At 43.6% G+C, this 12531-nt stretch overlaps 1 protein-coding gene across 2 annotated transcripts in view; it reads left to right on the top strand.

Annotated features, from left to right (window-relative positions):
- The first annotated feature begins 7725 nt into the window (after positions 1 to 7725).
- LYPLA1 (lysophospholipase I) overlaps positions 7726 to 12531 on the top strand; it is a 37195-nt gene continuing 32389 nt past the window's right edge. The window contains exons 1-2 of one of the 2 annotated variants that reach the window (XM_003793694.3): positions 7726 to 7983; positions 8770 to 8801. In XM_003793694.3, coding sequence (XP_003793742.1) covers positions 7915 to 7983; positions 8770 to 8801 — 101 coding nt within the window. In that variant the 5' untranslated portion in view covers positions 7726 to 7914. The remainder of the gene's footprint in view (positions 7984 to 8769; positions 8802 to 12531) is intronic. The other variant, XM_023515405.1, reaches the window with a different exon arrangement.

Below are 12531 nucleotides of genomic sequence, written 5' to 3' on the forward strand. Positions count from 1 at the left end.
ACAGCTTGAGGCTCTGTCTCAAAAAAAAAAAAAAAAAAAAATTAATTTATTTTGTTGTTCTTGCAGTTTTTCTGGGGCCAGGTTCGAACCCACCACCCTCAGTATATAGGGCCAGCACCCTACTCACTGAGCCACAGGCGCCGCCTAATAAATTTATCTTTTAAAATAATTTGGCCCTCTAAGGAATTGGGTGTTAACTGAGTATGTTTACTCATCACCTCCCTAAGCTGCTCAAGAAAGGCTGAAGGACTCTCATTTTGCTCCTGGTTAATAGTAGACAACTTAGTCACAGGCTTTTTCTTGGATCTACATAAACCTTCCAGGACACATGTTAGAAAATGTTTACATCTTCAGTCACCTTGTTTCTCAGGGTCCCACTCAGGATCCTCAAAGGGAACTGCCTGTCTTCCCATGGGGTATCTGTCCCTGTCCTCAGGAGACATACTGCCATCAGTATTGGACATGAACCACAAATCACCCCCACTTTCTAGCTTCATGTAAGACTTCATTTTTTTCATTAAAAGTTAAAGTTTGGGCTTGGTGCCTATGGCTCAAGCGGCTAAGGAGCCAGCCACATACACCTGAGCTGCCGGGTTTGAATCCAGCCCAGGCCGGCCAAACAACAATGACCGCTGCTACCAAAAAATAGCTGGGTATTGTGGTGGGCTCCTGTAGTCCCAGCTACTTGGGAGGAGAAGGCCAGAGAATCAGAAGTTGGAGATTGCTATGAGCTGTGATGCCAGGGCACTCTATTCAGGGTAACAGCTTGAGGCTCTATCTCAAAAAAAAAAGTTAAAGTTTGATCTAGTAGTAACATTACATCTCTCCAGGGGAGGTCAAAGCTTTGTCCTAACCCTTGGAGAACATCTATGTACTTATTGGGGTCATCAGAAAATTTTCCTAAATCAACCTTAATTTGCTTTGAATCTGCCAGAGAAAACGGAGTGTATACTCACACACTTCCCCTTTCACCACTCACAGTCTCAACCAAGGGACACAAAGAAGGATATGATTGCCTTCTGGAGGTCCCAGTAGGATAAGGTGACCAGATTTTAACATTGGTAAAGCGGGACACCATCGACTGGGGGGGGGTAGAGTGCTTGGGGGGCGGAGCCTGACAGCAATGCAAACTTTGATAAGCAGTTCTTGATAATCAGTTCTCAACAATTATTTATTAAAGTTTAACTTATAAAATTAACAAAAATAATATAAAACTCATATCCTTTCTGGAGAAATAGCCACATGGCAGCTGAAAACCATATATTCCCTTCCTGTTCTCTCGCCATTCCCTAGCTTGTTGTGCATTCTTTCCAGAAATCGGGACTTTTTAAAAACGTTGCAGGACACGGGACAAATTGTTAAAAATCGGGACTGTCCCACCAAAAATGGGACATCTGGTCACCTTACAGTAGAACCAGAAAAAATTCTTGGGACAGCCTCCCTTCTGGGGTTTTCTGAATGCACAGAGGAAGGTACAGGAGAAGTAAATGTTAGGTTTGAACTAGGTTGTGATAGCATCTCCCCCGGGAATCCCTGACCACTTGGTGAAGTTACTACAGCCAGGAGAGCTGAATCTATCTGACAGGTTTTACACTGCTGGGGGTTGTCCCTGAGGAAAAAGAAAGCTTGCACATAGGGCACTTCAGACCACTTTTCTTCTTGTTTACAAAAAGTACCTAACTGAAAAGTGGTGTCATAATTTAGAGTACCTGTGGGAGCCATTGTTCACCAGTGGAGAGTTGGTACTGAGGCCGGGCCTGGGTGCAGAAGAAAACCATACATTCTTTTTTCAGAGTCTGGGGATCAAACACGTCCCAGTGCTTCAGAATACAGCCCAGTGGAGTGTTCCGGCAGCATAGGCTGAAAAATCAGTTATCCAGGAGCCTGGTCCCACCTGATGACAGTTTTCCCACCCTGTATTCCTGGGTTATCAAAGCATCCTCTGACCAACCCAAGAAGCCTTCCTGCCAAACAAAAGGAAGCGTCCTTCCAATACTTGGGAAAGAGTCCCTGAGGAGAGTGGCCTCCTCAGCCACTGTGCTTGTCTGGAATCAGCCCCTCTTATCAGTATAGCGCTTAGTGCCCGCTGGCTCTCCTGTGCTTATAACGTGCCGGCAGCACAGCCCAAGAAATCAGGTATTAGGGAGCTTGGTCCCACCTGATGCATATTCTGCCCCTTTCTGCCCCTTCCCCCTCCAACTCCAGAGTATCAGTCAAAGTGGGGATGAGCCCCGTTGTGGAGAAAATGGCTGTGTGGTCCTTGCATATTTAACTCTATATAATCTTTACAAGCTTCTTGTAAATTCCCAGTAAGGAAGGAAAATAGCAGGTCTTAAATGCTATGTTTTCCAACCTCCCTTTTCTTTCCCAAAAGTTAGCCAGGCAATCATAACTAAACTGGGTGACCAATCAAGGTTGAGAGACACTTTGAAACTTTTGCATTACAATTAACTTACTATTAGCTGAAGTCTTAAAGAAACCTGGAAGTATTTTAAACTTTCCCATTTATACCAATGAGCCAGAAGAAATCAAATACCCAGGGTCATTTTCATTGCTTTTCTTCATTTTTAAGAGACTGAACTGTAGCTGAGGGTTTAGGGCCATTCTTGCCTTGGAGATTGCCCAGAGCTTCCCTTCACAGGCCTCTAGTTGCCCAGAGAAACTGTGTAGGGGAGTCTTTTTGCCCTTTGGATCTGACTTGTAGTTAACATGGTTTAGCCTTTTTTCTCAGACACATGAAAATGCCAATTGAATTTAATTTTGCAATGGAAGGCAATAAAAAGGACCTCACAACACACCTACAACATTTGAGGTACACTTAAAACATCTGAAAAATACCAGAACGGTAATACCAAACCTAACTAATAGATAAAGCAATCCTTTACCCACATTCAAACATAGCATGCAAACTACAAGGAGAGAGAGAGAAGCAGAAGAGGTCTATAGAGATTATAGACTTAAATCAGAAAAGCTTGGGACCACGGAAGAGAAGAGAGGCTAGTTAGAGCTGGGAGAGCATGATTTTCCAAAGGCTCTCCCATGTCCTGGGATCAGAACAATTGCTGGGGACCCCAGGGCCTCTGGGTGCTACCTCTTTGCTCAGCTCTCAACCAGAGAAAAGGAGTAAAATATAGAATAGTTTCAAAAGTCTTCTAACATTCCCTTCAACTCCTTTCTGGAGCCAAGGGGACTTGGAAAGTTTGTTCCTCAACAGCCTCTTGCCTGTGGCCTGCAGGTCAGCAGCCACACTATGCACATTTACGGGCTGATGGGCATCAAAATTATTAGTCTGCATTATTCTAACTATAGAGAAAAGCAGGATAGAGGTGAGTGGTCCCATTGCTTACCACAGATCTTCAATCCCAGACATGAGCCCCCAAATATGATACTGGAATTTCGTCTTCAGTAGGTTCTTGGTCTCAGTGTTTTGAAGAATAAATTTGCCGACCACAGATCAGTGGTAAGATACGATTTATTTACAGAAAAGAATACAAAAACACCAAAGCTCCTGGCAGGGAGAGAAACCCAAGTCAGGAGAGAAAAGCTCTCTCTCTCTCTCTCTCTCTCTCTCTCTCTCTCTCTCTGGGCCAGGGGTACATGTCGGGTGGGGCCCTCTGTAGTTACATTTAGCTGGGCTCAGTTGGTGTCTGGGACCCCCTGTGGTCACATTTACTGTGTCTGGGACAGTGTGTCTGGGACATGTCTGGGATGTGAATGAATGGCTACAATTCCTTTCATTTCCAGGCCGAGGGAATGGGGCCCCCCTGCCTACCCTCTGGCCCACTGGTTCCTCTGCTTGCTGCCACCACACCAACACCGCCAAGGCGGAGGCAGCCGGTCCATGCCCCCAGCTCCACAAGCTGGTTGGGATGCCACTTGTCCTGTATCACTAGCATTCTAGAGGGCCACAGGAGGATTGCTTGAGTTCTGGAGTCTGAAACCAGCCTGAGCAAGAGCAAGACCACATCTCTACTAAAAACAGGAAAATTAGCTGGGCAGGGTGACAGGGACCTATAGGTCTACCTACTCCATAGGCTGAGGCAGGAGGATAGCTTGAGCCCATGTGTTTCAGATTGCAATGAGCTATGATGATGCCACTGCACTCTAGCCAAAATGACAGAATGAGACTCTGTCTCAAACAAAAAAAAAAATTGTTTTTCAGGAAATAATGGCTGAAAATTTCCCAAATCTAATGAAAACTATATACCTACATTTCCAAAAAGCTCAATAAACCACAAGCAAGAGAAATTTAAAAAAAAACAAAAAAACAAAAAACTTATGCCAAGGCATATGTCTTAAAAAATATGGGCTAACAAATTATCATAAAGTAAGTGGTGTAAACAACACTTATTTTTCACAGTTATGAAGGTGAGAGGTCCAAGATCAGTGTCCAGCACAGATCAGGTTCTTCCAGGTTGCAAACAGCTGATTTCATGTTGGCAGAAAGAGAGTTAGAGAGCTCTCCGAAGTTCCTTTTATAAGGACACTGATCCCATTCATAAGATCTCCAGTGCCCTAAAGCCTCACTGCCTAATATAGCATGTTGGAGGTAGGATTTCAATGTAAGAATTTGGTCCTTAACAGCACATCATTGTTACATTGCTTAAGCTCCGTAATAAAGAAGCAATTCTAGAGGCTGGGCATGGTAGCTCATGCCTGTAATCCCAGCACTCTGGGAGGCCGAGGTGGGTGAATCACTTGAGCTCAGGAATTCCAGACATGCCTGAGCAAGAGAAGGACCCCGTCTCTAAAGAGAGCTGGGGGTTGTGGTGGGCACCTATAGTCCCAGCTACTTAGGAGGCTGAGGCAAGAGGACTGCTTGTGCCCGAGAGTTTGAGGTTGCTGTGAGCTATGACACAACAGTACTCTACTGAGGGCAACAAAGAGAAACTTAGTCTCAAAAAAGTGTGGGGGGGGGCCGGGCACTCTACCCAGGCTACAGCTTGAGATGCTGTCTCCAAAAAAAAAAAGAAAAAGGAACAAAGATAAGAACAACAAGAGAGACAGCACCTATAATCCTGGCACTCTGGGAGGCCAAGGCAGGTGGACTGCCTGAGCTCAGAAGTTTGAGACCAGCTTTAGCAAGGGCAAGACCCCATCTCTAAAAAAAATGACTGGTTGTTGTCGTGACACCTTTAGTCCCAGCTACTCAGAAGACAGTGTAAAAATATCTTTAAAATTCTGAGAAAAAATATAGTCTTCTAGGATTCTAGATATAGTGAATATGAACAGAGAGTGCCAAAAAAAATGGATACACATTTTAAGAAAGGGAAAAACTGAATCAAAATTGTAATACTCAATAAATGCCAATAATATTTGTTGTCTTCTATCTTGTATTTCTTGTAGTTGCAGAAGTAAACTTTTTAAATATTGAACAAATTTTAAATATTAAAACAATATTACAAATATTAAATAATTTTAATATTTTTTCCTTTTTAAAAATGTGTATACATTTTTGGCCCCCTCTATATTTTTAAAAATATAATGAAATAATATTTTTGACATATCAAGGCTGGAAAAATTCATCACCAGCATTATAAGAAATGTTAAAGAAAAACCTTCAGGCAGAAGGACAATTAGCTCCTGTAAATCTGGATACCTAAAAAGAAATAGCACTGGAAATGAAAAGTTGATTACTAGATACACTACTTTTCCTAATTTTAAAATAATGTTAAAATATAATTGTTTAAAACAAAAGTACCAAGTATGCATGTGGGGTTCCTAATACATATAGAAATAAAACGATTGACAACAATAGCACAAAATCCAGGAAAGATAAAATAGAAGTAAACTACTATTACAATCATATACTCCACGTGGAGGAGAATAAAATTATCAGAAAGTGACTAAAGTTAGAAATGTCTACTATAAATCCTAAGGTAACTTCTAAAATAAGCAAGGCGATGTAGATAATAAGTGAATTAAAAGATGAAATAGGATTATACAATATATACAGTGAGGCTGGGTGCTGTGGCTCATGCCTGTAATCCTAGCATTCATGAAGGCCAAGGCAGGTGGATTGAGCTCACAAGTTTGAGATCAGATTGAGCAAGAGCAAGCCCCACTCTCTACTAAAAATAGAAAAACTGTGGCAAAGAGGATCTCTTGAGCCCAAGAGTTTGAAGTTGCTGTGAGCTATTGACACAATATCACTCTAGGGCAACACCTTCGGGCAACAGCTTGAGTCTCAAAAATAAAATACTATCATCTTAGCCCCTGCAGTCCAACCTGGGCAACATACAACCCAAAAAAGAGAAAATTGGATTATTTAATATCAATAAAATTGATAAACCCTAAGCTGTAGCAGAATATCTTTCATTGAAACAAACATTGAAGCAGTGAAAATTATTTTTTTGAATTTAAAGTATCTGTCTATGCTCAGTTCCTCACACCTGTAATCCTAGCACTCTGAGAGGCTAAAGCAGGTGGATTGTCTGAGCTCAGGAGTTTTGAGACTAGCGTGAGCTAGAGTGAGACTCTATCTCTAAAAATAGCGGGGTACTGTGGCGGGCGCCCGTAGTCCCAGCTACCTGGGAGGCTGAGGCAAGAGGATTGCTTGTGCCCAAGAGTTTGAGCTTGCTGAGAGCTATGACACCATAGTACTCTACTGAGGGCAACAAAGCGAGACTCAGGCTCCAAAAAAAAAAAAAGACACAAATTTAAAGTCTCTGGAAATTTTTTCTTTCTTTCTTTTTTTTTTTTTGGTACAGAGTCTCAACCTGCTGCCCTGGGTAAAGTGCGTCATAGCTCACAGCAAACTCAAACTCTTGGGCTCAAGCGATCCTCCCACCTGAGCCTCCTGAGTAGCTGGAATTACTCCTGGCGCCCTCCACAACGCCAGGCTATTTTCAGAGATGGGGTCTCCAACTCTTGATCTCAGGCAATTGACTTGCCTCGGCCTCCCGGAGTGCTAGGATTACAGGCGTGAGCCACCACATCCGGCCTTGAATAAACTGTATTTTAAAAGAAGAGCCACCAACTCAGAAAGGAGGCCATCTAGTCTCCCGCTTAAATTGTTAAGTATTGTCTACCAGTTTAGGGAAGTTAGATTCTTAGTGACAAGCGAATGTTTTCCTTTCCAACTAAAGCTTAAAAAAGGGAAATTGGGCCGGGCTGGTGGCTCACGCCTGTTGTCCCAGCGCTGTGGGAGGCCGAGGCGGGTGGGATCGCCTGAGCTCAGCCGAGTTCGAGACCAGCAGGAGGCAGAATGAGCCAGAGTGAGACCCCGTCCCTACAACAACAACAACAACAACGAAAAAAAAACCAGCTGGACCGTGTGATCCCGGCTACAAGGGGGGCAAAAGAACACTACAGGAGGAAGAAGTAAAAAAAAAAAAAAAAAAAAAAAATTAAAAAGGGAAATTGACCCCAAATCTACACTCTGGTTTAGCCCCCAATGGAAGTACATAAAAGTTCGACGGCCTCTCCCGGTCCAGCCTGACTTTTACAAAGGAGGGTCCCAGCCAGAAGAGACAGTGGGATATCCGGGCTGGGATACGAATGACGTGGGGTCTTCTCACTACAGCGAGACGGCAGCGAAGTGCTAAGCCAGGACCCAGGGCTCAGCCGCCACCCAGTCCGGCCAAGGCGTCCGACGCCGGAGCGGGAGAGAGGGCCGGGGGCCGCCACACGGAGCCGGCGTGGGCCAAGGGCCGCAGGTGCGGAAAGGAGGTCGCCCCGAGCCGCCAGCCCGGGCGGAGGGCGGGGGCGAGGCATTGTGACGCGCGGCGGGCGGGGCAGGGCCCGGTTGCGGGTGTGCGCGGAGCCGGCGGAGGGCGTCGCAGCGCCGCGTTGGCGCGCACGCGCCTGAGCGCGCGCCCGGTGCGGCCGGCCGGGACTCGCCGCTCGCACGCCCTTGGGCCGCGGCCGGGCGCCAGTTGTCCCTTCCGTTAACGCTGTCGGCCGAGCCGACGTATGTGCGGCAATATCATGTCTGCTCCGCTACCTGCCATAGTGCCTGCTGCCCGGAAGGCCACTGCTGCGGTGAGTGGCCGAGCCCGGGACTCAGAGGGGCCCCGCGGGCCCGCCGCCGGCGACTGCCCCTCGCGCAGAGTGGGCGCTGCAGGCCGGTGGCGACCCGGGCGGGGGTGCAGGTGGCGGCGGTGCAGGCGGGCGGCGCGGGCGGCCTCCGCGGTGTGCGGGCCGCGCCGGGGTCGCGAACGCATCGGCACCCCGCGGCCCTCTGCATTGCGGAGGGAGCTGGTCGTCGGGACCCTCGGCCCAGGTGCGAGGGACGGGCGGTGGCGGATCGAAAGCCTGTGTCTGCCTGGCTGTGGATGGGGGAAATCTCAGTCGGCAGGAAAATCGCTTTATTGTCTTACCGTGCACTCTGGCTCTAAATGAAAGAAGTTTGACGATTTAGTGTCTTATTTTTAAGGAAACTTGTGTATGAGAACTTAAACTTATTTTTCGTCCCCGGAAGCTCCGTTTTGTTATGGAAACATTCTGCAGGATTTGTGAGACTTCGTGGTTTGACGTGAAAGAGACTTTTTATTGGAATAAAATTTGCACCTTAGGATGCCTAACTGGGAGCTCTAAGGGCTAACCCCCCACGTTGATTAGCTTAGGAACTAGAGAGAAGTTGATTCGTGTTTCTGCCATTTAAAAAAGGTCTGTAGCAATTAACCTGCCGAATAGAGTGTTGTGTAATTCCTCTTGTAGCTTTTAAAAATCTTCATTCCGTTTTCAACCCTCAGCAAACATAGCGTGTAATAATTGTGTGTGGGCTTATTTAGGCATTGTTTAGTAATCTTTCCTCTTCTCTTCTAGGTGATTTTCCTTCATGGATTGGGGGATACCGGGTAGGTACCATTGGTTTCACTAATGAAATGGAAACAGGGTTATGGATAGTCTGTTTAGAAGTCAAAGGTTTAATGTTTAAATACATTAAAACTGTATTCGAAAAGTAATGTTCTTTTCTAATTCGTGCAATAAGAAGATACATTCTTTTTTTTAAACCTGAATTTTCTCCCTTATCTTGAATTTATCATTTTTCAACTCCTGTTTCCAGAACATATTAAAATTGCAAAGTTGCTTTGGGTATTGGATACCTGTGATCTGGTATAATGTTAGTAGAGACAGTCTTCAATTAAGAGCTTTCCAGGGTAGTTAACATTTCAGAGCAGGTTGAGGAAAAGAACTGGTTGATTTTGATAAGAGAAATAGTAGCAACATAAGGCATTCTGAATAAGGGATTAGGTGTTCCCTCTTCCCTCAAAAGAAAATCAGTTGAAAGGCAGGGAGGCAACTGAAAGATTTATTTAGAGGCTTGTCAAACACATTTTATTGTACTATAGATACACGATTTATCTTTTACTCAGGCATTTTTTACATTGAGAGCTTTGGGGGATTTTGTTTAATTGGGTGATTACGTTTGAAACTCAGGCAAAATATGAATGTTGTTTAAAAATTGCAGAACTTAAGTAGTAGAAAAGCCCTAAATTTTCTTTCTTAAAAATGAGGCATTGGTCTAGATTATTAGGGTTTGTTTTTTTAGAGATAGGTTCTGCTTTGCCACCATCACCCAGTCTCAGGCTGGAATGCAGTGGCGCAATCACTGTTCCCTGCAATCTTCCTATCTCTGCCTCCTGAGTAGCTGGAACTATAGGTATGTGCCAGCTCAACTGTCTACTTTTTAAAACTTTTTTAGAGACAGGATCTCATTGTGTATCTCAGGTTAGTTTCAAACTCCTGGTTTTAAGTGATCTTACATGTACATACCTGTGATGAACTTTAATCTATTCATTAGGCACAGTAAGAGATTAACAGCAGTAATAAAATAGAACAGGTTATAACAATATACTGTAATGACGTTCTATGAATGAGATCTCTGTTAACACATTGTACTATACTCATTTATGGATGGTGGTTGAATACAGATAACTAAAATCTTGAATAGCCAAACTGAATGGATAGGGTACTGTCTTTATTAAGATAACATTCACATGCCAAAAAATTCACCCTTTTAAAGTATATTATTCAGTAGTTTTTAGTGTATTCACAAAGTTGTGCAATTGTCACCACTATCTTAATTCCAGAATATTTTCAACATCCCAAAAAGAAACCTCACATCTATTAGCAGACTGTTCATTCCCTTCCCTGGCAGCCACTAATCTCTATTTCTGTGGATTTACTTATTCTAGATATTTCATGCAAATGTAATCAGAAAATATTTGCTATTTTACATCTGGCCTTTTTTTCTTTTTTTTGGTAGACAGAGTCTCACTTTATCGCCCTCAGTAGAGTGCCGTGGCATCACACAGTGCACAGCAATCTCCAACTCCTGATTCTCTTGCCTCAGCCTCCCGAGTAGCTGGGACCACAGGCGTCTGCCACACGCCTGGCTATTTTTTGTTGCAGTTTGACTGGGGCCAGGTTTGAACCCGCCACCCTCAGTATATGGGGCCGGCACCCTACCCGCTGAGCCACAGGTGCTGCCCAGCATCTGGCCTTTTTTACTTAACAGTGTTTTTCAGGCTCATCTAATGTTGTAATATTTATCATTATTGCTTTCTTTTTATTTTCAAATAATAATCCATTTATTTTTTTTTGATGCAGTCTTACTTTGTCACTCTTGGTAGAGTGCCTGGCGTCATAGCTCACAGCAATCTCAAACTCTTGGGCTCAAGTGATTCTCTTGTCTTAAGTAGCTGAGACTACAGGCACCTTCCACAATGCCTGGCTGTTTTTAGAGATGGGATTTCACTTTTGTTCAAGCTGTTCTTGAACTCCCTGAGCTGAGCTCAAGCAATCTACCTGCCTCAGTCTCCTAGAGTGCTAGGATTACAAGCATGAGCCAGTGTGCCCAGCAATAATCCACATTTTTATCTAGGTTTGTACCTGAATATAGCTAGGTATAGAGTTTCCAGGTTAATGGTAACTCTATGTTTAATCCTTTCAAGATCTCCCAGATGGTTTTTTATAGTGGCTGCACCATTTCACATTTCTACCAGCAGTATGTGAGGGTTCCGATTTCTCCCTGTCATTAATACTTATTATGTTCTTTTTTATGATAGCTATACACTAGTGTATGAAGTGGTGTCTCAGTGTGGGTTTTGAGTTGCATTTCCTAATGGCTAATGATGTTGAGTATCTTATCATATGCCATTTGTATATTTTATTTGGAAAAATATCTAGGCAAATCCTTTGCTATTAAAAAAAAAAATCAGGTTGTCAGCTTGACACTTGTAGCTCAAGTGGCTAGGGTGCCAGCCATGTACACCTGAGCTGGCAGGTTCAAATCCAGCCTGGGTCTGCCAAACAACAATGACAGCTACAACCAAAAAATAGGCAGGCGTTGTGGTGCACGCCTATAGTCCCAGCTACTTGGGAGGCAGAGGCAAGGAGAATCGCTTAAGCCCAGGACTTGGAGATTGCTGTGAGCTGTGATGCCACAGCATACTACTGAGGGCGACAGCTTGAGGCTCTGTCTCAAAAAAAAAAAAAAAAATGTTGTCTTTTGTTGGATTTATAAGAATTCCTTACATAGTCTGGACACTAGACTCTTAGCAGTTACGTGATTTGTGTTTGTGAAAATTGTCTCCTGTGGTGGGGGGGGGTCTTCGCATCCTTTTGATAGTGTGTTTTTCAGCATAACAGTTTTTAATCCTCATGAATTCCAATTTATCTTTTTTATTTGGTTAGTTGTGCTTTTGGTATTATAGCTAATGAATCATTTCCTAATCCAAGGTCATGAAATTTTATACCTTTTCTTCTAAGTGTTTTGTAAGTTTAGCTCTTGAATTTAGGTCTTTGATATATTTTGAGTTAATTTTTATGTATACTGTGATTTATCCCAGCTACATTTGTTAGGAAAGCTGTTCTTTTCCCATGAATTATTTTAGCACCTTTGTCAAAAATCAATTGACCCTAAATGTAATGTACTTTCAGTCTAATCCATTGATTGGTACCATAAAGTCTTTACAGTATGGCTTTGTCCTAAATTTTGAAATTGGGAAGTATAAGTCCTCTCTGTTTTTCTTCATTGAAATGCTTTGGCTCTCCTAGGTTTTTGTATTTCTTTTCCGTCCCTTTCTTTCCTTTTTTTTTTTTTTTTGACAGCATTTCACTTTGTCACCTGGGTATAGGGCTATGGTATGGTGATAGCTTACAGCAATCCCAGTCTCTTAGGCTTAAGAGATCCTCTTATGTCAGCCTCCTGGGTAGCTAGGACTATAGACGCCCACCACCATACTTAGCTAGGTTTTGTATTTTTAGTAGAAACGGGGTCTTACTCTTGCTCAGGCTGGGCTTGAACTCCTGAGTCAAGCAATCCACTCACTTCAGCCTCCTATTCAGAGTGCTGGGATTAGAGACTGAGCCACCTCACCTGGCCATTTTTTGCATTTCCATATAAATTTTAGTGTGCCAGTGTTTGCCAAAAAGTTAGATGGGATTTTGACAAGAATTACACTGAATCTGTAGATCTGTTTGGGGATTTTTTTGATGCAGTCTTACTTTGTCACTCTTGGTAGAGTGCCTGGCGTCATAGCTCACAGCAATCTCAAACTCTTGGGCTCAAGTGATTCTCTT

The sequence above is a fragment of the Otolemur garnettii genome, unplaced genomic scaffold (assembly GCF_000181295.1).
Source record: "Otolemur garnettii isolate 467f Iridium unplaced genomic scaffold, OtoGar3 scaffold00071, whole genome shotgun sequence".
Classification (NCBI taxonomy): domain Eukaryota; kingdom Metazoa; phylum Chordata; class Mammalia; order Primates; family Galagidae; genus Otolemur; species Otolemur garnettii.